This window comes from Mustelus asterias, chromosome 3 (genome assembly GCF_964213995.1).
Source record: "Mustelus asterias chromosome 3, sMusAst1.hap1.1, whole genome shotgun sequence".
In the NCBI taxonomy this organism is placed as follows: Eukaryota; Metazoa; Chordata; class Chondrichthyes; order Carcharhiniformes; family Triakidae; genus Mustelus; species Mustelus asterias.
The window spans coordinates 44,598,777-44,625,311 of record NC_135803.1 but is presented as its reverse complement, the minus strand read 5'-3'; the positions used below and the strand labels follow the sequence as shown (position 1 = coordinate 44,625,311).

The 26,535-nt window shown below is 41.5% G+C and overlaps 2 protein-coding genes across 5 annotated transcripts in view; one reads left to right on the top strand and one right to left on the bottom strand.

Annotated features, from left to right (window-relative positions):
* Window positions 1-9,657, bottom strand: part of LOC144490543 (neutral cholesterol ester hydrolase 1-like) — a 36,327-nt gene extending 26,670 nt beyond the window's left edge. Inside the window, exon 1 of the mRNA XM_078208270.1 lies at window positions 9,386-9,657. Within this exon, the coding sequence (XP_078064396.1) occupies window positions 9,386-9,526 (141 nt within the window). The 5' untranslated portion in view covers window positions 9,527-9,657. The remainder of the gene's footprint in view (window positions 1-9,385) is intronic.
* Window positions 9,658-9,664: 7 nt separating this feature from the next.
* On the top strand, window positions 9,665-19,421 carry LOC144490507 (uncharacterized). Of its 4 annotated transcripts, XM_078208249.1 has the most exons (5): window positions 9,665-10,153; window positions 12,198-12,387; window positions 13,238-14,153; window positions 18,171-18,223; window positions 19,144-19,421. In XM_078208249.1, exons 1-5 carry the CDS (start codon window positions 9,951-9,953, stop codon window positions 19,231-19,233), a joined length of 1,452 nt encoding a protein of 483 aa, XP_078064375.1. In that variant the 5' UTR covers window positions 9,665-9,950; the 3' UTR covers window positions 19,234-19,421. The 4 variants fall into 4 exon arrangements, with proteins under 4 accessions (XP_078064375.1, XP_078064379.1, XP_078064383.1 ...); XM_078208253.1 differs by lacking the exon at window positions 18,171-18,223; XM_078208257.1 differs by lacking the exon at window positions 18,171-18,223 and having other exon boundaries at window positions 9,670-10,546.
* The last annotated feature ends 7,114 nt before the right edge of the window (window positions 19,422-26,535 follow it).

Below are 26,535 nucleotides of genomic sequence, written 5' to 3'. Positions count from 1 at the left end.
GTTGCCTGGTATGGAGGGGCTTGGTTATGAGGAGAGATTGGGGAAACTGGGGTTGTTCTCCTTGGAAAGACGGAGGATGAGGGGAGACTTAATAGAGGTGTATAAAATTATGAAAGGCATAGATAGGGTGAACGGTGGGAAGCTTTTCCCCGGGTCGGTGGTGACGTTCACGAGGGGTCATAGGTTCAAGGTGAAGGGGGGAAGGTTTAACACAGATATCAGAAGGACATATTTCACACAGAGGGTCGTGGGGGCCTGGAATGTGTTGCCGGGCAAGGTGGTGGAGGCGGACACACTGGGAACGTTTAAGACTTATCTAGACAGCTATATGAACGGAGTGGGAATGGAGGGATACAAAAGAGTGGTCTAGTTTGGACCAGGGAGCGGCGCGGGCTAATTGTTCCTTGTTTCTCGTTTCAAGGCTTCATTCTATGATCATCTTGCTGGTGCCAGTACAGAGCGAGACTGCGGATAGTTGGGAACCTGTCTCGGGGGCAGGGAATTCATATGGTGTTCGTGGAAGTGGAAATGACTAGGGTTGGGAAGCATTTTCCGATCGGGGCCATTGTGATCTCCTGGACTCGTTTCGATCGCCTCAGGGGGTCGGAGAGGAATTTCCCAGATTTTTTTCCCCATATTGGCCCTGGGGTTTTTCACTCTGGGTTTTCGCCTCTCCCTGGAGATCACATGGTCTGGAATGGGGGGGTGGGGGTGAGTTAATAGGTTGTAATGAACAAAGCATCGTAGCTGTGAGGGACAGCTCGGTGGATAGGATATTGGTATGTAGATAGGCTGGAAAATTGGGCGGGGATCCTGGATTCAGGATTCAATCCTGGACCGGGGAGCGGCGCGGGCTTGGAGGGCCGAAGGGCCTGTTCCTGTGCTGTATTGTTCTTTGTTCTCAGCTAATAAAACTTCTCTCCTGGAAATAAATGGAAAGGAACTTTGGGAGAGCTGTTTTATAGACAACATGCAATACTACTCTTAAAGTTTATTAATTAATGTCATAAATAGGCTTACATTAACACTGCAATGAAGTTACGGTGAAAATCCCCTAGCCGCCACACTCTGACGCCTGTTCGGGTTCACTGAGGGAGAATTTAGCATAGCCAATGCGCCTAACCAGCACGTCTTTCGGACTGTGGGAGGAAACCCACACAGACATGGGGAGAACATGCAGACTTACAAGTTAGCAAGGAATGAGCTGAAAAAGGGGCTTAGGAGAGCTAGGAGGGGACATGAGAAGTCCTTGGCGGGTCGGATCAAGGAAAACCCCAAGGCTTTTTACTCTTATGTGAGGAATAAAAGAATGACCAGGGTGAGGTTAGGGCCGGTCAAGGACAGTAGTGGGAACTTGTGTATGGAGTCAGTAGAGATAGGCGAGGTGATGAATGAATACTTTTCTTCAGTGTTCACCAAGGAGAGGGGCCATGTTTTTGAGGAAGAGAAGGTGTTACAGGCTAATAGGCTGGAGGAAATAGATGTTCGGAGGGAGGATGTCTTGGCAGTTTTGAATAAACTGAAGGTCGATAAGTCCCCTGGGCCTGATGAAATGTATCCTAGGATTCTGTGGGAGGCAAGGGATGAGATTGCAGAGCCTTTGGCGTTGATCTTTGGGTCCTCGCTGTCCACGGGGATGGTGCCAGAGGACTGGAGAATGGCGAATGTTGTTCCTCTGTTTAAGAAAGGGAATAGAAATGACCCTGGTGATTATAGACCGGTTAGTCTTACTTCGGTGGTTGGTAAATTGATGGAAAGGGTCCTTAGGGATGGGATTTACGACCATTTAGAAAGATGCGGATTAATCCGAGATAGTCAGCACGGATTCGTGAAGGGCAAGTCGTGCCTCACAAATTTGATAGAATTTTTTGAGGAGGTAACTAAGTGTGTTGATGAAGGTAGGGCAGTTGATGTCATATACATGGATTTTAGTAAGGCGTTTGATAAGGTCCCCCATGGTCGGCTTATGATGAAAGTGAGGAGGTGTGGGATAGAGGGAAAGTTGGCCGATTGGATAGGTAACTGGCTGTCTGACCGAAGACAGAGGGTGGTGGTGGATGGAAAATTTTCGGATTGGAGGCAGGTTGCTAGCGGTGTGCCGCAGGGATCAGTGCTTGGTCCTCTGCTCTTTGTGATTTTTATTAATGACTTAGAGGAGGGGGCTGAAGGGTGGATCAGTAAATTTGCTGATGACACCAAGATTGGTGGAGTAGTGGATGAGGTGGAGGGCTGTTGTAGGCTGCAAAGAGACATAGATAGGATGCAAAGCTGGGCTGAAAAATGGCAAATGGAGTTTAACCCTGATAAATGTGAGGTGATTCATTTTGGTAGGACAAATTTAAATGTGGATTACAGGGTCAAAGGTAGGGTTCTGAAGACTGTGGAGGAACAGAGAGATCTTGGGGTCCATATCCACAGATCTCTAAAGGTTGCCAGTCAAGTGGATAGAGCTGTGAAGAAGGCCTATAGTGTGTTAGCTTTTATTAACAGGGGGTTGGAGTTTAAGAGCCGTGGGGTTATGCTGCAACTGTACAGGACCTTGGTGAGACCACATTTGGAATATTGTGTGCAGTTCTGGTCACCTCACTATAAGAAGGATGTGGAAGCGCTGGAAAGAGTGCAGAGGAGATTTACCAGGATGCTGCCTGGTTTGGAGGGTAGGTCATATGAGGAAAGGTTGAGGGAGCTAGGGCTGTTCTCTCTGGAGCGGAGGAGGCTGAGGGGAGACTTAATAGAGGTGTATAAAATGATGAAGGGGATAGATAGAGTGAACGTTCAAAGACTATTTCCTCGGGTGGATGGAGCTATTACAAGGGGGCATAACTATAGGGTTCGTGGTGGGAGATACAGGACGGATAGCAGAGGTAGGTTCTTTACGCAGAGAGTGGTTGGGGTGTGGAATGGACTGCCTGCAGTGATAGTGGAGTCAGACACTTTAGAAACATTTAAGCGGTTATTGGATAGGTACATGGAGCACACCAGGATGATAGGGAGTGGGATAGCTTGATCTTGGTTTCAGATAAAGCTCGGCACAACATCGTGGGCCGAAGGGCCTGTTCTGTGCTGTACTGTTCTATGTTCTATGTTCTACTCCGCACAGTGACCCAAGCCAGGAATCGAACACAGGTCCCTGGTGCTGAGGCAGCAGTGCTAACCACTGTGCCTTCTTGCGCTTACATTGTCTGTGCATTTAAGACCTGGCTGGCTGTAGAGATTTGCATTCTAATCAGTATTCTGTAATTTGATTTCTGTGTCTGTGCCCTGTTTGAGAACAGAGACCACTCCATCTGACGAAGGAGCATTGCTCCGAAAGCTTATGGTATTTGCTACCAAATAAACCTGTTGGACTTTAACCTGGTGTTGTGAGACTTCTTACTACCCTTCTTACACTGTCAGCAAGTTCAAATTATCCCCCTTTACACTAATTTACTCTTCCTCTTTACTTCCCAAATTGAAAGAAAGACTTACATTATGTAGTGTTTTTCACAGCTACCAAATGTCTCAAAGGGCTTCACAGCTAATGAAATACTTTAGAAGTGTCATCACTGTTATAATCTACCAAGCGCAGCAGCCAATTTGCACATAGAGAGCAGATGGTGCCTCTGTTTTATATTTCATCTGAAAGATGAATGGGAACACCACCACCTCATGTTCCCCACAAGCCACACAACCTCCTGACTTGGAACAGAGACGGTCCATGGGGCTTTAAGGAAAAACTATGTTTTGCGGTGCGGTGATGGTCTCCTTAAGAATTAGGTTTCTCTGAAAGATGATTTCTGATAAAGTACCTTAGTTCCAGTTACTGATTGTGTGATCAAGATAAATAAGTACTGTTAGGAAGAGAGTTCCAGGGCTTTCATCTAGCGTGTCAGAATTGGGCCTACACCAGCAGTCGATGCAAGTAAGGCCTGAATTTTCACTCCGGGGTCGAAAGCACAGAATTTCCTGGAGGAAGGACAGATTAAACAGCCCAACCCATCCTTACATATCTAACACTCTTAGTGTGATTTACTAAGAGTGGAACATCAGTTCATGTACAAATTGTCCCCTGGGATTTTTCTTTTGAAAATGGGAAAAAGCAAAACACACCTACAAACGGTTGGCTTACAAAGCATTTAAAAACATCAATGGCTGATAATATATGGCAAAGATGTGCAAGTTCTGTGGATTGACTTGTTAAATTGCCCTTCGGTGTCCCAAGTTGTGAAGATAAAGTGGATTAAGGGTTACGAGGATTGGGCAGGGCAGAGGGGTGGGCCTGGGTAAAATGCTGAGTCAATGCAGACTCAATGGGCTGAATGGCCTCCTTCTGCACTGTAGGGATTCTATGATTTGCAAGATTTATTATGTTCCTGGTTATGATTACAAACTGAGGTACAAGTTTCTTAAATGCTTTATTTTTAAGGTCATAATGTTCCTCATTTCCTTTTCTACTCTAATTTTATATTTTTTCTCATTGTGTTCCATTCCTTACTGAAAAATGGGTGGCTAGAACCTATTCAACTTTGTGCTATAAATGATCAAAGACATCATAAATTCTATTAAAAGCAAATTACTGCGGATGCTGGAATCTGAAACCAAAAGAGAAAATGCTGGAAAATCTCAGCAGGTCTGGCAGCATCTGTAAGGAGAGAAAAGAGCTGACGTTTCGAGTCTAGAACCAGAAGGCTTTGACAAAAGGTCATCTGGACTCGAAACGTCAGCTCTTTTCTCTCCTTGCAGATGTTGCCAGATCTGCTGAGATTTTCCAGTATTTTCTCTTTTGGTTTTATGAATTGTATTGCCCTATCATTTCTCCTCCTGGGGAGTCTCTTCTAAGCTACAATATTTCTTTGATTAAGATACCATTGTATATAAAATCGTATGATTGCTAATCTCATGGGAGGTCACTATCAATATCTTTATCATTGGCATTTTCCAACATCTGTCCAAACCACTCTTTCCTCATTCTGATCTTTTCATACATTTCTTCAGCTGTTCAGGTTTAGCTCTTCAGTGTCTCCATCATCTAAAACTTGCTGTTCAAATCTTTAACAGTTTAGTTTCTTTCAAAAAACTAGTCCTCCATCGGCTTTCCCTTTTCCTCCAGATTCCTCTCTCTCATCGGCCTCCCTTCCTACTCATCCTCAGGATGTATTTATTTATCGCCCACTTTATGGTTACTGACAAACCAACTAACTTGTATTCCCTGAGCACTCAGATGGAACGATATTGAGAGAGGCAAGGGGGGTCCTGACAAAGATCTTCGTATCCTTGTCAACCACTGGAGAGGCCCCGGAGGACTGGCGGGTAGCTAATGTTGTTCCTCTGTAGAAAGGAAATAGGGATAATCCAGGAAATTATAGACTGGTGAGTCTCACATCAGCTATTGGAGAGGTTTCACCACATTTGGAAAAGCATGGCCTAATTAGGGAAAGTCAGCATGGCTTTGTGCGAGGCATGTCATGTCTTACTAACTTGGTTAATGTTTTCAAGGAGGTGATTGATGAAGGTAGAGCAGTGGATGTTATCTACAAGGATTTCAGTAAGGCTTTCGACAATGTCCCTCATGATAGGCTCATCCAGAAGATTAAGATGCATGGGAGCCACATTGACTTGGCCACCCGGATTCAGAATTGGCTTGCCCATAGAAGTCAGAGAGGAAGGGTGGAAGGGTGTTTTTCTGGCTGGTGGTCCGTGACAGATCCACAGGGATCTGTACTGGGTCCTCTGCTGTGTGATACATATAAATGACTTAGATGTAAATGTAGATGGGTGGGTTTGTAAGTTTGAAGATGAAACAAAGATAGGTGGAGTTGTGGATAGTGTAGAAGGTTGTCAAAGGATACAGCGGGATATAGATCAGCTGCAGACATGGGTGGAAAAATGGCAGATGGAGTTTAATCCGGGCAAGTGTGAGGTGCTGCACTTTGGGAGATCAAATGTTAAGGGGAAGTATATAGTTAATGGCAAGACCCTGAATAGCATTGATGTTGAGGGGGGTCTTGGGATTTAAGTCCACAGCTCCCTGAAAGTGGCCACACAAGTAGATAGGGTGGGAAAGAAGGCATATGGCATTCTTGCCTTATTGGTCAGGGCATTGAGTACAAGAGTCAGGATGTCATATTGCAGCTTTATAAAACTTTGATTAGGCTGCACTTAGAGTATTGCGTTCAATTCTGGTCGCCACATTACAGGAAGGATGTGGAGGTTTTGGAAAGGGTGCAGAAGAGGTTTACCAGGATGCTACCTGGATTGGAGGGTATGAGCTATAAGGAGAAGCTGGACAAAATAGGGTAGTTTTCTCTGGAGCGGTGGAAGCTGAGAGGAGACCTGATAGAAGTCTATAAAATTATGAGAGGCATAGATAGGGAAGACAGTCAGAATCTTTTTCCCCCAGAGTTGAAATGTCCAATACTAGGGGGGATGCACTTAAAGTGAGAGGGGGGAAAGCTCAAAGGAAATGTGAGGGGCAAGTTTTTTGTTTTTTATGCAGAGCAGTAGGTGTCTGGAACACGCTGCCAGGGGTGCTGGTGGTGGAGGCACATACGATAGGGACATTTAAGGGGGTTTTAGATAAGCACGTGAATATGCAAGGAATAGAGGGATATGCACCAAGGGCAGGCAGAAGGGGTTAGTTTAATTTGGTGTCATGTTCGGCACAACATTGCAGCCTGAAGGGCCTGTTTCTGTGCTGTACTATTCTACGTCGCCTTATACGCTGCCTTAAGGCTTATAATACAAAATTAATAATACATAATAGCAATATATAAAGGTAATATGAGTGAGAGAAACATTACTGCAAAATTTTGCACTTAACAGACGAGTTTGCTGTAACACAAATGGAAGGCAATAGGCAAAGCTGTGGTACTAGGCTTTCCAAAAAAATTCCCAATTCAGCTTTTCAAAACCTCCATAACTGTCCAGCAAAGATAGATTATTAAATTAAGGGACAGAGTACAATAATGTTATCTTATAAGGCTTCCAGATGTAGATTAATTAAAAGAAATGTTGCCAGAACACCAGAGATAATTCCCCTGTTCTTCTTTGAAACAAGGAAGCATACTATGAAAGGTCTGACACTGGAAAGTTCTGAAGAACAAAGGGACCTTGGCGTGTTTGTCCATAGAACTCTGAAGGCAGAAAGGCATATGGCACTCGCCTTTATCAATCGGGATATAGATTACAAAAACAGACAGGAAGAGTTGTATAGAACTTTGGTGAGGCCACAGCTGGAGTGCTGTGTGCAGTTCTGGTCACCACATTATAGGAAGGACGTGAACGCATTGGAAGGGGTGCAGAGGAGATTCACCAGGATGAACCAGGAACATTTAAGTTATGAAGAGAGATTGGATAGGCTTGGGTTGTTTTCGTTAGAGCAGAGAAGACCGAGGGAGGGGCGACCTGATTGAGATGTTCAAGATTATGAGGGCATGGACAGGGTGGATAGGGAGCAGCTATTCCCCTTAGTTGAAGGGTCAGTTATGAGGGGACACGAGTTAAAATTGAGGGGTGGGAGGTTTAGGGTGGATTTGAGGAAAAACTTTTTTTACTCAGAGTGGTGACGGTCTGGAATGCGCTGCCTGGGAGGTTGGTGGAGGTGGGATGCCTCACATCCTTTAAAAAGTACCTGGATAAGTACTTGGCACGCCATAACATTCAAGGCCAGCCAAGTGCTGACAAGTGGGATTAGGTGGGCAGGTCAGGGCATTTCATGCGGTGGTGCAGACTCGATGGGTCTCCTCTGCACTGTAGGATTCTGTGAAATACTGCTAGGAGATCTTTTGTGTCCACCTGAGCAAGCAAATGGTGCTTCTGTTTTACGTTTCATCTGGAAAACAGCACCTCTGACAACGCAGCCCTCCCTCAGTGTTGCACTGGAGCATCATCCTGAAATTTTGTGCTGAAGTCCAGGAGTTGCATTTGAATCCACAACTAACTTCCCCTCTAACTTTTTTTGTGTGTTGCTGATTCATTTAAGAGTGAAAGTCCTTTGCAGCTTGGAGGGAAGAGTGACCACAACTTTCTCACTGAGGCGAGTGTGCTACCAATTGAGTTGTGACTGACACTACCCCTGTAGGATATCTCCTAATCAGTCATCCACGACAGATGACACCTATAAATCCGTCCTGGAGTGGTAAATCTGCATATAATGTTCCAAATAATTGAATAATTGTGACCATATGGCATCTGCCTATTAGCTATTTCCTAAAACTCAGCTATCCTCTTCAAATGTCAGTATCCAATTTGAACAGGAAGTGTGAATTACTTAGTCAGGCCCACATATCAAGACAAAACAATTTGTCAGAAAGTGCAGACATCGCTCTATTTTAAAGTAGGAAAAGATTGCTCTACATATTGCTTCAAATAAACAAATATAGTAAATATTTATAATGTGCAAGATAAAGCTTTCACCTATATTCTGTACATATATTAAAAGCACAGTATTATATATCCTAATTGAAAAGTCTTTAAGTTTTTAAAAATAGAATAATAGAAATTTAGGGATAGCCAAAGCGACAGCTGAAGCAGGACAACAGGTTTTGTAAACCTTTACCCTGCCCCCTCCTAAAAAAGTTAATCAGGTAAAACGCTAGAATGCAGACTAAACCCAACATCTGACATTTTAGTGTAATACTGAGTGTCTTCACACGAGTTGCTAAGCCACATATATACCTTTTCAGAAAGATATTAACATTCCATGGGACCATTTAAAGTAAGGTGTTCTGGTCAGTATTACTCCTTCAACTCGCATTAACTGGGTCGTCCATTTAATTCCGTGTTTGTGAAGTATCACTTTGTGTAAATGAACTACCTTTTATTACCGGGTAAACAATACTTCAAAGTAATTTGCTGGGTGTAATACTTGGGGGACATGATGCAGACGAAATAACGTACCTTTCCAGTGCAGATTTCTACATTATTAAGTATTTATCAACGCTGAAAACATTAAAATGTGGAAACATCAGCAGGTGCTGCCTGTCAAAAATTTAATCGGTCTTTTTTCAGCTCGTGATGGACGTGACGTATCTTCCAACGTTTGAGCAGTTCAGGAACTACAGCCTACCACTCCTAGTTTCATATGGTGTATGGTATCTGTACAGTGATCAATGTGGAACTTGCCTTTTGATAAATGACAGCTGTGGGAATTGTTATCATTTTAAAAGCGTAACATGAAAACGATATGAATGAATAAGACTACCATAAGCGAATAGCGCAGAAAGACAAGTGAATGAGCCATTTTGTAATCTGCAAGTCAAGACTTTCCTTGAAACTACGAACTTGCAAAATAAAGTTGAACGTAAATTATTGCACTTCAATCCTGAAAGCGGCGCTTCTAATGGGTTCAATTATAAATATCCGACAACTAGTCAGAGAGGCAGCATCAAAGACAGAGGAACCATACCATATCCTGGACTCCCCTGAACGTCGCATCCAGGAGCATCAGTTTCCAGGGCTCGGAGACCGTGTTGGGAAGTGGGATGTACACATAATAGACCGTCAAAGCGGCGGCCATCACCATCACCGGCACTGTCGCTCGCACCATTGCGGGACGCGGGACACAAAAGTGGGAATGCTGGCAGAGAAGCGCAGACACACATTTCCTCCGCTCCGGTTACCCCGCAGTTGACATGGGCCTGGCAGAGACCAATCAGGCTGGCTGCAGCTTTCTCAGCCAGCCCATGGGGCGGGGTGGGGGCAGTTAGATAGGATGCTGGGAGTTGTCGTTTTGTTTTGTTGGTGGCAACTTTGGGGGGGGGAAATGACAGGTCGCGAATGAAAAAATAAAAGCTGGAATTTCATTGGGAATAGGGTGGAGGCAAGGTCACTGCCAATTAATGCACCTCAATTTTTAAATGCCTCCTGTAGTTTGGGACAGCAGCCAAAGGGTGACTGAAAGATTTATTTTGAATGTAAAATCAAGGTGATAGTATTTCTGATGAGACATTGCCATTGATGCCTGGCCCGGGATGGAATGCGAATGTTGTGTATCCTTTCTCCAAGATTCGAATCCAGGGGTCGGATTCCAAGTGACGTCAGCGGCAGGCGGCCGCCATCTTTGTGACAGGCGGGGGAGCGGTGCTGGCGGCCGGAGCTGGAAGATGCCAGTATCGTGCAGCGCACTGGACTGCAAGAACCGCTTCAAGAAAGGCAGCGGTATCACTTTTCACAGGTACCCTGCCACCAATTCAAGGCTGCCGAAGAAGGTCAACTTCCCCTTTCAGAAAAAAAAAATCACTCTGATAGGATTTCAACGTCACTGGTCCTGCGTGAGAATTTGCAGGAGCGCATTTTTAAAATTTGCATTCGGTGCAAGGGTGGCGATTTTAATCATTCACCTCAGTTCGTGCACCACAGGCAGACCTGGATATTTTGTTTTGATTGCTATCTGTGATTTTGTTTAACAGCATTTCCTGCAATTTAAAGCAAGTTTACCAAGACACCTTGCAATGGGGTGTGCAATTTGACCTTCGGAAGATGCTTCCTTTTATTAATGTTTGAATCAAGTATCCATCTACAACCCTGTACTCCCTTCTTCAGTAGACGGATGGTACAGTCTGCATATGTACGTCTGCATTGGCCAACATGGCTTCAATCATTATTCCTGTTAGTCTCTGTCACCGTTTCATAAATATATTTTCTTAACGAGTTCAAACCAAGAAAATTAGCTTTCCAGAGGTTCCAGAAAAACACCATCACACACAGATATAAGAATTGCATGATTAAGTTTATACTCAGTAGAATTTATTGGCTATGAATTGTTGGCCTGTATTGCTACTGACCTTGCTAACCACTGTGTAGTGATGATGCCAAGTACCTGGAGCCTTGTGGTAGAGGAGGGTTGCAACCCTATATTACAGCAATCTCAATAGCACGAAAGTCTTCAAGTTTTGAGTGGTTTTCTTGTATCAGAAACAGCCTAGTTACATAACAAGCATCTTGAGCTTAGGGTCATATTGGATTCGAAACTCTATTTCTCTCTCCACAGATGCTGCCAGACCGATTGAGATTTTCCAGCACTTAGTATTTTTATTATCTTGAGATTAGGAACTGGATAGTGAATGTGTTGAGCTGGCTGTATACTTAACTATGTCTAGCTGGAAACCATTGTGTAATTTGTGCACGAACAGATATCCGTATATAAAAATTGCAAACTTGACTGACATCACGGTTGAGCAGGAATACAAAGTTTTGGGGTACAACAAATAAAATTAGATTTTAATATATTGTAAAACTTTGCTTTTTTTTAGGCAAGTCTTGCAAATCTACCATCTTTGATCTAGCAGTTTGAGGGCAAAATTTGGGTGGTGAGGTTGCAGAATACATGAAAAATCTGTAGTAACATTTTGAAATTTTAAAGAAATTCACAATTTATGAGTATAAAGTTAAGAACTTTTAAATAGTATGCTCCTGTGGGAATTGTTTTTCTGTAATTGCTTTGAGACGGTAACGAAAAAAGGCAATCACCATGTGAGCAAAAATCTATAATATGTGACTGCAGCGTGAAAATCTTTAATAGATGCTTGCGTTAAATGTTTAAGCAACAATTACATAACAAGAAATATGTTTTTATTAAGGCCTGTGTTTTCAGATACTTTCTGATGTTTTGGATTTGTAATATGCCAGGTAATCTGAAATAATGTTTAAGATTTGCATGAATTTATCTATCCAGTAATTTACATGAATTAATTTTAGTTTATAACTATAATCAGTTTTTATAACAAGTACTTGCAGAGTGAGATTTATTTTGAGAGTTTACTAGAGTTATTTTCACTTTTACTTTTTTATTCAGTGTCATAGATTGTGTTTCATACCAGCAAAGGGCAACCTTTGGATTTTTGAACTTCTTGCTAACATGTATTTCTTAATCCATTAATGTGTTTGTTTAAGTGTTAGTGCCTATTGTTGAATATTTGTTTATTTTTAGAAAGAGCTGTAGAGCTGCGTACTTCAATTTTTATTTGTTAAAACCCAACATTCAACAAAATAATTTAACCGGACAACTCATTTAATTGTCAAGTGTGTTTTAAGATATCTGAGCAGCATGGAGCCGTTTAAGACAATAAGTTTTGCCCAGAGCAGATGCTTTGACTGATAAGTACATCATTTCAAATTAATAAAGATAAAAATCTGAAAATGCTATTTCGGGTGTTTGCAGTTTCAGTAAGTTTTATTGAATCCCTCCTCCTATTTTGTCTTTGATTCTGTTGATGTAGGTTTCCTATTTCAAGACCTTACCTCATGGCAAAATGGCTGACAGCTGTAGCACGGGAAAACTGGATGCCATCACCGAGAGCAACTCTATGTAGTGATCACTTCACAAAAGATTGTTTTGAGGAACGGAATGATAGAAGGCATTTAAAATTCTCTTCCATTCCAACCATATTTCCACCTCCTAAAACCAAGGTACAGTTTGAACCATTATTGTGTCTTGTCAATTGTTTTAGTAAATCTCAGAGAGGCGGTGGCAGAGTGGTATTGTCACTAGACCCAGGCAAGATCTGGGGACCCGGGTTCAAATCGCACCAAGGTAGATAGTAAATTTTGAATTAAATAAAAATCTGGAATTAAAAGTCTTAGAATGACCACAAATCTATCTGATGATTGTTGTAAAAACACATCTGATTCACTAATATCCTTTAGGGAAGGAAATCTGCCATCCTTACCCGATCTGGCCTACCTGTGACTCCAGACTCCCAGCAATATGGTTGACTCACAAATGCTCTGAAATGGTGGGCAATTAGCTAGCCAAGCCAGTGACGCTCACATTCCATGAATGTTTATTTTTTTTAAACTACATCAGATTTGATAACTGGATTTGGTAAAAACTTACAAACTAGAGTCTTACTGCATTGATTAAAAACTGCTGAGAAAGTGTCCTCAAAAGCCCAATTTCTATGGCATACTTTGAACTGATGTATTGGCATACTTTGAACTGGTGCACTTTCATTTAATGTCAACCTCTCAGAAGAATTGTAGGCAGTATTTTGTGTGGGCATACTGAATATGCATTTACTGACTGTTGAAGTCAAGGATATCACTGGAGGAGTTCTTTTGAAAAATATGTTACAGGGTTATTTTTTGCAATGAGGAAATGTTGACTTTACTTGGTCCAAAAATTGTCATTTTGAATGGCCCCTGTTGTTTCTTGTACCACTGGGTAAATTGAGTGAATTCAAATGATCGCATACGTGCTAAGATGTAATTCAAAATGTATTCCGGTTTTTTAAAACATTTAATCTTATCTATTTTGTAGAATACAAGCTCCCGAAGGCTACATGAGGCTAAAGCTTCTGGCGGACATTGTAAGGGAAGTTCGGAAGGACAGATGTCACATTTGCCACCACAAACTGATTCAGCTGATGAAGCATTTCATCAGCCAACCGAGCTAGCAAAAATCACAGACTTACAGTCTACATTAACTACAGAGACTCTTAATACAGGGAGATTAGCTCAGCTAGCAGCCGCAGCTGTCCTGAATTTAGCAGAGTTTTCTCAAGTATTGGAAGTTCCTCTAAAACCTGAAACAGAGTCTTCAGAAGTCCTCACGCTGTTTAACTGCACTGCACAAACTCAATCATGTACAACAGGGGTAAAACTGGAATCAGTTCCAGGTGGGTTAGTAACAGTTCATTCAGAGGAACAATCTCAAGACTCAGCTGCAGCTCTGTGTTCAGACGCCTTCCATTGGACAGCCAGTGAACCTGAAGTACTATCGGATGCATCTACTGCACTCGTTAGTTCATTGGATGTACCTACAATGTCTGTGACTATTTTGCCCTGTTTGTTTACAACATCTACAGATCTAACATCTGAGCAAGCAACAATATCGGAAGAAACTACTTGGATATCTACAGGAGTGTTTATCCCAGAAACAGGGACCCATTTATTGGCTCCAGTCCTGGTTTCTGAAGAACTGCAGTGTTCCTCTGAGACTGCGCTTGCTTCTGCCGATGATCAGGATTTGTCAGGAATGACATTTCCTCAGGATCACAGTTACTTTATGAGTCCTTGCCCAGATATCATTAGGAGAACTCTAGAAAAGAAGCTTGCATGGGAAAGAAAGAAGAATGAAGAACAGAGGCAAAAATTTAGAGTACTCCAACAAAAACTGAAAAGAAAAGAGCAGAAAATTGACAATCTCACTAAAATTATCAACCAGCTCAGAGAAAGTAAGGCCGATAATCTGTGGAACAGTAATGTCTAGTAATAATAAGAGGGGAAGCTATTTGTATATGTTGCCCAATTGCAGAATCTGAAAGCTATATGTTAGTGCACCTTTTGAACAGAATAAGTGGATGAAATATTCACTCCCCTTTAGCTGTTAACTGAAACACAGTCATTCAATCACACTGACACACATTGAAGGGCTTGGTGTGTATTTATATTGAAATGGCAATGTTGCTGCAAAATGATTCTGAAGATATAGAGTTGGTCTTGATTGTACTCGAGCAACGTGTCTCTGATATATTATTCCAGTGAATTGTATAACCTGGTTTTGAATAGTGCTTTTTGTGCAGGGGAGGCCAACTAGGTGGTTTATTTGATATTGAATTGAATCTCTGTGATTTCAAGATTACTTTTTGAACTTGGCAGTTATATTATGAGAATGCAGAGAGTTTCACTCCTGTTCTATAAAAATCTAAATTTTAGTTGCTGGGAGTTGAATTTTTCACACTTGCAAAGTCAGGCAGTATCAGCAAGGTATTATTTGGCTGGAAACAGTTGTGCAGCTACTGGTCTCAAATTGATAGCTACAGTTTAAATTCACCACTCATCATCGTCTGTGACAGTTCTTTACTTCTGAAGAAACGATTTCAATATCTACCTGCTTTGAGGCTGCTAAGAGCACAGCCATTTTAGAAAAAGTTATTACATTCAATTAGCTTGTCTCTTTTTCACAGATTTATCCCTGCCCTTCACTGGAAGTGTATTTAATCTATTTACTTCAGTGGCCTTCCCTCAGACCTTTTTACTTTGCCCAACTCCCTCATTTTTAATTTGTGACTTTGTTTGTGAATCTTTCTCCATTAATGACCAATTTGCCTGAATCTTTTTTCGAACGCCGCCATTAAAGGTGAGCAGAGGTAATGCCCCAGTAGGTTTGACTGGAAACAATGTATCTTAAAAATTAATGGACAGATTTCAACAGAACATGGTTCATAGATAGGGCATGGCCCAAGGAAGAAATGACTCGTTTTTGGCAGAGTCAGATTGTGGAATTTTTTTAAAGGATCAGTTAACATTGGGATATAGGTCAAATTGACTTTTTTAAAAGGTTGTTGGCTGTAGGTTGTTTTGTTCATTGTTTCAGCTACTGTGATGGAATTTGTCGCAGCTGTCAAAATGTGAGCAGGGTTTTCAGAGCAGATTGTTGAATGTGGATTGGCTTGAAGCTGACTCATTGAGATGGAAGCTGACAAAACTATTTATTTTTTTCAGCCTTGTAGTTGTGTGTAATCAAAGAGACAGGCTTTAAGGAGCATTTTAAAGGAGAAAAAGAGATGAAGGTATTTAGGGAGCTTAGGGCCTAGGCAACTGACGGCATGACCTCTGTTGGAGGAGCAGTTAAAATTGGGAAACTGGAGACCAGAATGGCAAACACAGAGTGGAGGCAGGTTGCTAGCAGAGTGCCACAGGGATCAGTGCTTGGTCCTCTGCTCTTTGTGATTTTTATTAATGACTTAGAGGAGGGGGCTGAAGGGTGGATCAGTAAATTTGCTGATGACACCAAGATTGGTGGAGTAGTGGATGAGGTGGAGGGCTTTTGTAGGCTGCAAAGAGACATAGATAGGATGCAAAGCTGGGCTGAAAAATGGCAAATGGAGTTTAACCCTGATAAATGTGAGGTGATTCATTTTGGTACGACTAATTTAAATGTGGATTACAGGGTCAAAGGTAGGGTTCTGAAGACTGTGGAGGAACAGAGAGATCTTGGGGTCCATATCCACAGATCTCTAAAGGTTGCCACTCAAGTGGATAGAGCTGTGAAGAAGGCCTATGGTGTGTTGGCTTTTATTAACAGGGGGTTGGAGTTTAGGAGCCGTGGGGTTATGCTGCAACTGTACAGGACCTTGGTGAGACCACATTTGGAATATTGTGTGCAGTTCTGGTCACCTCACTATAAGAAGGATGTGGAAGCGCTGGAAAGAGTGCAGAGGAGATTTACCAGGATGCTGCCTGGTTTGGAGGGTAGGTCTTATGAAGAAAGGTTGAGGGAGCTAAGGCTGTTCTCCCTGGAGCGGAGGAGGCTGAGGGGAGACTTAATAGAGGTTTATAAAATGATGAAGGGGATAGATAGAGTGAACGTTCAAAGACTATTTCCTCGGGTGGATGGAGCTATTACAAGGGGGCATAACTATAGGGTTCATGGTGGGAGATACAGGAAGGATATCAGAGGTAGGTTCTTTACGCAGAGAGTGGTTGGGGTGTGGAATGGACTGCCTGCAGTGATAGTGGAGTCAGACACTTTAGGAACATTTAAGCGATTATTGGATAGGCACACGGAGCACACCAGGATGATAGGGAGTGGGATCGCTTGATCTTGGTTTCAGATAAAGCTCGGCACAACATCGTGGGCCGAAGGGCCTGTTCTGTGCTGTACTGTTCTATGTTCTATGTTGTAACTCTCCATCTCTGCTCCTTTATTAGGTGAACAATTATGATGCGAAAGAATAATAGTACTTTTGGGTACAATGATATAATGGTGATGGAGGGGTTGTGATTTAGGAAAAAAAAGCAGTTAAAGTCTCATGGCATATAGGTCAAAGGCCTATATTTGGGAATTTGAGAATGCTTTGGTAAGTGAATTGAGGGACTGCTTTTTTCAAAATAATGGCATTAAAAGACGGAAGATTGAAGGCGAAATTCATATTTTGCAACATCAATCATTTACTTCAGTTTTCATTAGTCCAGGTCAAAAACGACTCCAAAACCAAACAGATCTGTGTCTTTTCCATTGAACACGCTCCAAAAGAAATATATTTGAATTGATTTGTTCTTGTGCGTTTTTTCTTTTCCAGCATAAAGCAATGTTAGACTTTTTTGACATAGGGCATGTTTGGACCAGGGTATCTCTTACTACAAAGTAATGCTTCATTTTTAAAATATTCATCAAGTATAACCACGCATTTTCAGTGGTAGTGACTGATGGCCAAACAATTGACAGACTGTAAACTCTGCAAAAAATTCAAAGCTCAAAAGAACAATTAGAATTCTACGGAAAGTTATAAAAGTGCCTTTGAATCTTGTGTCCAATGCCAAACTTTTTCATCTCTGCAATCTCATAAGACACTGACCATATGAAAGCAAACAGTACAATAATATTCTATGTTGGAAACAAAATAGTCAATTTTTGTCTTTGTTGAGTACCAAAGATGACATTTATTATCATTTCCTCTAGTGCAGCAGAGTTTTACTTTGAAGAATGTAACAATGGACCAGACATATGTACTCCTTTAAGCATATCAAAGTGATTTCTGCTTAGAAATTCAAGACAGCATCTCTTCCAAATTCTTACTTGGCTACTCGAATATGCGAGTTTACTGGACGATTCAGCCTTGGGCATAGTGCATGTTATGCACTGAGAGACTTTAAATTACCAATGATTATGCTTACCAGTCCATGGAACAACATAACAGATTAGGTTGGCAGTTATTAGCTAGCTATCTCTCTCATTGCTAAGCACTCTTGAGAATGGAACTAATCACAATTGCCAACTTTAGAAACTGATGTTATAGGGAGTTTCACTGAGTCAAGGTGTTGAGATTTTCTGGTAATTTTTTTCTGAATACAAAAGCAAATTTAAGCCATGATCATCTTGTGCAAGTTTTGCCACTGTCTGATGTAATGCCATGAAATAAATTATATGCACCAATAGTGCAAATAATTCACACACGCACCAAGAACAGCCTCTTCCTCTGTCATTGCAGTATAATTGTGAACCTTGTACATGACTTACCCATGATCATTGCAATAACAATTTGAATTAATTGAAAATAACAACCAAAGCAATTAATTTCTCCAAGTGGGCATAACATTATGGAAATCTTATAAATTATTTACAACAAAAAACAAGTTTCATGTAAACATTGAATTGTAAGTGCATTGCAAATTTATACAACAATGCAAATTGCAAAAGCATATCATGGGTGGAGATTTTAATTAACATTTTTGTACATTGTTCAGAGGTCTTGAAGGAGGATACCCCAGTGCATACTGTACCAATCATTCTAGTCTGAAGGTAATAGTATATTTATCATGACTATCCATGCAAGCAGTATCTTCATGTGCATAATTGAAGTTGATGAATTTAAATCGGAGCTAAACACCATTATAAAAAACTAGCCACTGTAGCTGCTGCAATAAATTACACTGCACAAATCAGGTCAAAGAAACTCCAACTCCATGATAATAGATACCGTTAGTATTATGGGTCTATGAGAGATTCCTTCTAAGATACAATGGCCACGATCACTTTGTTAAGTGCTCTGTGTATCATTCTTTTTCCATGAATTGACTCTCTCTGCCATCTATCTCATTTGGGGGATAGCATATGACATAAACAGGATATTTGTGTTTTCTGCATGTGAACTTTGACTCTGCAAACATTGACTGAGCCGATAGATGGTGTGATGAGGCCCAGGTATAAACTATTAAACTACTTTAACAGTAAGGTGAATCTTGCTATACACAATTATAAACACAATCATTTGATTTAATCCATTCTATTTATTTCCATGTAGTAACACAAAATAGCCTTCCCACAAAAGTTGGTTGTCTTAGTTAAGCAGTAACATCCAGCATTTCTGTCTCCATGAAAGTATTTGTGCAGCATTCTCTTTCACAAAGTATTTGTACTAGCCACTATATTCTATTTTGCCTTTTACAATTTGAAAGGGAGCATACGACTTTAATCCTTTGCAAATATCATATCTTTTGATTGAAACAAATATTATTTGCAGCCAAGGAACAACATCGAAGTTAATTCATTTGCATCTTCACTCGCCATGTGTTCCCTCAGCACTTGTCTCAATACAGAATCCATTTAATTTTTTCCCTTCCAAATCAATTTTATGATAAAATAGCTAAAACAAACCCAAAATATAATCGTCCTGCTAAATATGCTTAGATACCTGACATGTATACTTTCTGTACTTTTAGAGCATGATAAACATGAAAAAGGAGAAGAATTGGACCAAATATAGCAATGTCACTGTAGTGGAGGAGTTTCTGCAGGACATGTGGCTGTAGGAGATGGTGGTGGCCATGTGTCTGAACAAAGAACAATATCAGTCTGTACATCATTGCCAAAGGAGATGCAGAGAAAGATCTGTTCCTCTGTAAAGGAAAATTGAAACCTCTGCAGATTAACCTAATGCTAGATGACAACATGAACATGTGATTAGAAACTGAGCAAAACAATAAAACCTATTGTTCTGATATTTAAATTGAGATTGTTTCTTCTGATTTCAATGTCAATCAGTGCTGTTCATGGCTTTCTCCATAAAAAGGCAGGAATATACAAGGTAATTATGGGTTTGGAATGTACTGCGTCAGATTTTGTGAGCAAGGAATAATGCAGGTACAGGTCAGAGAAGCAGTTTCCTGCATATTGGCCTGGGCAAACACCTGGGTGCTGCATATCCTTGTGTTACAATTGGGCTAACCTGGGAATACAGGTGGGTTTGGGTGTTCCTTAATTTCAACAGGCAAGTCTGGGTGCATATAGATCCTTTTTTCCCTGAAATGTACTGCCCACTATTACCATGTTCACAATGAAAAACAGGATGATAGACAAAATTCACTCCATGGTTTCTGACATTTACTACTGTCCTTCCACAATCTAAATATTGAAGTAATTGCTCTATTATTGTCATGTAGTAAATACATTGCACAACAATCAGTAAACATACACATTATTAACAAAGATGCATGGTGCTGTATATTGGAGAATGATGCGAGGGAGCACGGAGATTTATTTACAAGTGTGTATTCTCTTACATGGTTGCTGCTTCTCTGTCTGTTCCAACGCTGGGGACTTACGCTGTCACTTGCAGTGAAAACATAAAAACAGCAGAGTCCAATAAGAATTAATACAAATACATAACACATGAATTCACAGAATGTTACCACAAAATGTTAGATGCATAGTTTACTGTCTCAAAAGTTTTACGAATCACGTGTATTTTTGTATACACAGTGCTGATTTGATATCCTTTTAAAATTAAATATGACATTAATTTTAAAAAATTCAACAGGGTTTCTTAGAAAAAAGCCACAAAATATTGTAGTACACAGAGAAGTTTGTCCCAAGGAACAAAATGTGTTCTGATTGTGTGAAGGCAATGGGAGCAACAAAGAGTAGATGAGTTTGTGGGGAGAAAGCAAGCTAAGCAGAATAACAACTATTGGAACAAATTTAGGAGAAGCAGATGTAGAAAGTTTAAGAACCTTTTCTTGAAGTCCCTTTCATCACAGATGCCAATGTTCAGCCAATTTTTGTCACTCCTCCTGATATCAAAAAACAGCTAAAAGAAAAGGCTCTGACAACATCCTGGCTGTAGTACTGAAGATGTGCTCTATAATAAAGCAAGCCCTTAGTCAAGCTGTTCCAAGACATCTACAATACCAGCATCTATCTCACAATGTGGAAAATTGTCCAGGACAAAAAAGCTGGACAAATTCAATCCGGTCAATTACTGCCAGATAGTCTACTCTTGATCATCAGTAATCTGATGTAAGGTGTCGTTGACAGTTCTATCAAGCAGCACTTCTTCCACAACAGTCTGCACACCAATGCTCTCCATCCATGTTGCCTGACATTTTTCTTTCCAAAATTACACTTTATTCATTACATTTTTAAAAGTACAGTACAAAACAGTTCAAAATTGACATTATGTAAAAGCAATATAGTTCAATGTACCATTAAAGCATTTGGCACTCAAGTGTAGTCAGGAACCTCAATTACAGGTGTGACTGAGGTACAAACTATCTGAACAATGGACTGCATTTAAAGGCGAGAGTGTTCAAGTACAGTCATGTTATATTCCCAGTAGCGCCAACAAATCCAGAGTTCCCTGGATGACAAAAGAGATAGAGATTAAATTGAAGCAGTAAAAATGTGCAAATCCCGGGTTCGATTCCTGGCTCGGGTCACTGTCTGTGTGGAGTTTGCACATTCTCCTCGTGTCTGCGTGGGTTTCCTCCGGGTGCTCCGGTTTCCTCCCACAGTCCAAAGATGTGCGGGTTAGGTTGATTGGCCAGGTTTTAAAAAAATTGTCCGAGATGTGTAGTTAGAGGGATTAGCGGGTAAATATGTGGGGGTAGGGCCTGGGTGGGATTGTGGTCGGTGCAGACTCGATGGGCCGAATGGCCTCCTTCTGCACTGTAGGGTTTCTATGTTTCTATGTAAATGACAGCTGTCAGGTGGATAATACAATTGAGAAGTAGGCTGAATATAGAAGGTTCAGAGTGGAATGAAAAAAATAAATACAAGCAGCTAAGAGGGAAATGAAAGATTGGCATATATTGTAAATATGAATCCTAAAGTCTTCTATAGACGTATGAATAGTAAAAGAATGATAAGAGAAAGAGTGGAGCTGATTAGAGACCAAAGGGGAATTTATACATGGAGGCAAGAAGTATGGCAGAGGTATTAAATGAATATTTTGGGCAGAATTCTCCGGCTGCGCTGGTCTAAAAGCTGGAAATTCCCATCCGACTGTCAATGGGGTTTCACATTGTCTGCAACCCGCCCACTAAAATTCAAGTGGCGGGCGGGATGGGAGAATTCCAGCCTTTGTACTGTCTTTACCAAGGAAAATGATGCTGCCCAAATCATGGTGAAAGAGGAGACAGTTCAGACACTTTAAGGGTTTAAAATTGATACCCAGATATTGGATAGGCTGTCTGCTCTTAAGTTAATAAGACATCAGGTCCAGATGAGATGCATCCAAGGATACTGAAAGAAGTGAGAGAGGAACTTTTGGAGGCACTGGCATAATTTTCCAATCTTCATCAGACACAGGGATGGTACCAGAGGAATGGAGAATAGCAAATGTTACACCCATGCTCAAAAAAGGGTGTAAAGATAAACCCGGCCCCAATTACAGATCAGTTAGTTTAACCCCAGGTGATGGGGGAGCTTTTAGAAACATTAATTCTGAATAGAATTAATAATCACTTGGGCAAATGCGGGTTAATTAAGGAAAGCCAGCATGGATTTGTTAAGGGCAAATTGCATTGAACTAACTTCCTTGAGTTTTCTGATGAGGTAACACAGTGGGTTGACAAGGGTAATGCTGTGGATATGGTGTACATGGACTTCTAAAAGACATTTGATAAAGTGCCACACAACAGTCTTGTGAGCAGAATCAGAGCCCCTTGGATAAAAGGAACAGTTGCAACATGTATATGAAATTGGCTAAATGACAGGAAATAAATTGTGGTGAATAGTTACTTTTTGGGCTAGAGTAAGGTTTATGGTGGAATTCCCCAGTGATCAGTGTACGAACCCCTGCTCTTCCTGATATATAAATATCATAGACCTTGGTGTACGGGCAAAATTTCAAGATTTATGGATGATGTGAAATTTGTAAGTATTGTGAATCATGAGGAAGACAGTGTAGAACTTCAAAGGACATACACAGATTGGTGGAATGAGGAAATAAGTGGCAGATAAAATGTAATGGCAAGAAGTGTTGTGATTCATTTTGGTACGAAAAATTAAAGAGACAATAAAAAGTAAAGGGTATAATTCTAAAGAGGATTTAAAGGAGCTGGCTGTATTTGTTCATAAATCATTCAAGGTGGCAAAGCAGGGTGAGAGAGTAGTTAGTAAGAAATATGACATCCTGGGTCTTACCAATAGGGACATTTTAAACTTGTATAAAACATTGGTTTGGTCTCACCTGGTGTTATGTCCAGTTCTGGGCATCAGATTTGGTAAGTTGGGAAGAATTTGATCAAGAAATTCAAAATCATGAGGGGTCTGGACAAAGTGGATAGAAGCAGCTCCCATTAGTGGAAGGATTGAGAACACTAGAGAACACAGACTTACGGTAGTTGGCAAAAGAAGGAACAGCAACATGAGGAAAAATGTTCAAGTAGTAAGTGGTTAGGATCTGAAAAGTGCTGCCTGAGCACATGCTGGGTAGAGTCAATTGAGTCTTCAAAAGGGATTGGATCATTATTTGAAAAGGAAACATTTGTATGGCTATGGAGAAAGGGTAGCTGAGAGGCACCAGGTGAATTGCTTGCTCAGAAGGCCAGTACAGACATGATGGCTCAAATGGCCTGCTGTGCTGTAACCATTCTGTGTTATGTTTACAATGTACATTACACTTCAAATTACAGCTTGAGATTGCTGAGTATTCCAACATTTCCCACTTATATTTTTTCATTCATACAATTTATAAAAGTACTTTTAATAACAGTTTAAAGTTGTCATTACACAAAGTGTGCTAGAAATATGAAGTTGATGATGTTTTGGTGCCATTTTAAAATTTGGGGTAAAATGAAGGTAATCACGTGACCTGTTGTGATTTCTGCCTGACAACAGATCTGGGTCATGTGGCTGTTAAAGATGAAAAGGGGGCCCAGATTGTTTTGCTGGGGAGAAGGTGCACGGTTTTGCAAATGGCAAAAGCATCTGTGCATACAATTGATTAACTGCTAATTAGAAACCTTAGAAACCCTACAGCACAGAAAGAGGCCATTCGGCCCATCGAGTCTGCACCGACCACAATCCCACCCAGACCCTACCCCCATATCCCTACATATTTACCCACTAATCCCTCTAACCTACGCATCCCAGGACACTAAGGGCAATTTTAGCATAGCCAATCAACCTAACCCGCACATCTTTGGACTGTGGGAGGAAAATGGAGTACCCAGAGGAAACCCACACAGACACGAGGAGAATGTGCAAACTCCACACAGACAGAGACCCAAGCCGGGAATCGAACCCAGGTCCCTGGAGCTGTGAGGCAGCAGTGCTCTAACCACTGTGCTACCGTGCCACCCAAATCTCAAAGGTACCAAGAGGGTCTTGAGAATGTTAGGTTGTAAACAGTTATGCTTTAAATTGTCCATTTAGTTCCAAGATAAAAGAGAGTTGGGCACTAAAGGATAGCTGATCAACATTTCTACATGGAAACTAGGCCACATGATTTACATTGCCATGGAGATGGACTTTGAGAGGGGAGATTTTCTGAGATACGCCTGAAAAGTCAGAGATATAGCCAATCTGTCCGCATCCAGAAGGGAGAGAGAGCATCCAGAGGCCAAAAGTCTTGGTGCACTTGGGAGTTCATGCCTGAATTGAAAAGAGCAAATTCCTGAGAATTTAAATGAGACTGGAAAATTTGCCTAGCTTTAGTTAAAGAGAGAAATCTCCAGGAGAACCCTCATTGTGAAAGATAGTTCTGGGTGTAAAGGTTACCAAGCTTGGAAAAGAAAGAATGGAAGTAAACCCTCAGGGGGTAAGAATGACTTTGGACTGGGTGCAGGGAAGCTGAAAATCTACTTAAAGGACAGTGGAAAGTATACATGTGGAGAGTTTCTTTTCAGTTTTGAAGTGGTGACTAGGTGTGCAGGTGACAGCAATGCATTTGGCGTAGTCTTCTTGGACTTAAGTGAGGCTATTGACAAGGTCCCAAATGGGGGACTGATATTAAAAGTAAGAGACCATGGGGATCTAAGGAAATTTAGCACATTGAATCCAGAGTTGGCTGAGTGGCAGGAAGCAGGGCGGGGTGGTGGGGGGGGGGAGGTGTTAGTTGACGTGTGTTTTTCTGACTGTAAGCCTGTGTCCAGTGGGTCCAGCAGGGATCAGTGTTGGGGCCCTTGCTGTTTATGGTTTATATAAATGATTTAGACTAGAATGTAGGAGGGTTGATCAGTATGTTTACGGTTTAAACGTAGGACGGTTGATCAGTATGTTTAAGGATGATACAAAATTGGTTGGGTGGCAAATAGTGAGGAAGATAGCCTTAGATTACAGGAGGATATAGACAGGCTGGTTAGATGGCCTGATCAGTAGCAAATGGAATTCAATCCGGATAAGTTTGAGGTGATGTACTTGGGAAGGACAAACAAGACAAGGGAATATACACATGATGAACGGCAAGACCCTGGAAAGCACCAAGGATCAGAGGGATCTTGATGTGCATGTAAAACAGTCCCTTCAGGTAGTAGGACAGGTGGACAAAATGGTTAAGAAAGCATATGGCATACTTCTTTTTATTAGCCAAGGCATAGACTTTAAGAGCAGGGAGATTATGCTGGAACTATAGAAAATGTTAGGTAGGCCACAGCTAGACTATTGTGTGCAGTTCTGGAATCCACATTATAGGAGGGATGTGATAGCACTGGAAAGGGTGCAGAGAAGATTTTCCAGGATGTTGCCTGGGCTGGAGAGTTTTAGTTCTGAAGAGAGATTGGATAGTCTGAGGTTGTTTTTGTGAGGGCAGAGGAGGTTGAGGGAGGACATGATCAAGATAAAATTATGAGGGGCATAGATCGCGTTAACAAGAAGAAATGTTCCCCTTGGTGGAGGAATCAATGACGAGGAGGCTGGTGGTTTATAGGGGATGTGAGAAAAAACATTTTCACCGAAAGGGTGGTGGGAGTCTGTAATTCATTGCCTGAAAGGGTGCTGGAGGCAGAGATCGTAATGACACTTAAGAAGTATTTAGATATACACGTGATGCCGAGGCATACAAGGCAATGGGGCCAAGTGCTGGAAAATAGGATTAGAATAGTTGGGTGGTTTGTCTTTGACCAGCATAGACTCAATGAGCCGAAGGGTCTTTTTTCTGTACTGTGTGCATCTATCACTCTATAAAAGGAAGAGTCTGGTTCTGCAGTGCCTAAAAATTTGTATTTTAGTTTGTTTATTACAGTACAAAAGATTCTTGTCATACCAGCTTCAGCGGCATGGTGGCAAGGGCAGTACAGTGGCACAGTGGTTAACACAGCTGTTTCACAGCGCCAAGGACCTGGGTTCAATTCCAGGCTTGGGTCACAGTCTGTGCGGAGTCTGCATGTTCTCCCCGTGTCTGCATGGGTTTCCTCCGGGTGCTCTGGTTTCCTCCCACAGTCTGAGAGACGAGCTGGTTAGGTGCATCGGCCATGCTAAATCAGTGTACCCGAACAGGCGCCAGCCAGAGTGTGCCGGACTAGGGGATTTCACAGTAACTTCTTACTCGTGACACCAATAAATAAACTAAAAACTATTAATTGAAATTATTTTCTTTAAAGTTAACGCTCTCTGCGGAGATTATAACACATGCCGAACAAATCAGTTTCTCTCAGTGCAGTGTGTGGCACTCTGAGATTCACGTTTACAATGTCCACCTCGCCCTGCGCTTTCCGATCCTCCAGCATCCAGAACACTGGCGGCAGGAGGCTGACCTTCAGCCAATCAGAGACGGCGGTTCGCTGGCCAATCAGCTGTGGCCTAGGCGTCCTCGGGACCAATCACAGGTCCGAGAATCTTAACCAGCCAATCAGGACAAGCCGCTCGCGCCTGTTGGTCGGTTACGTGTGGAC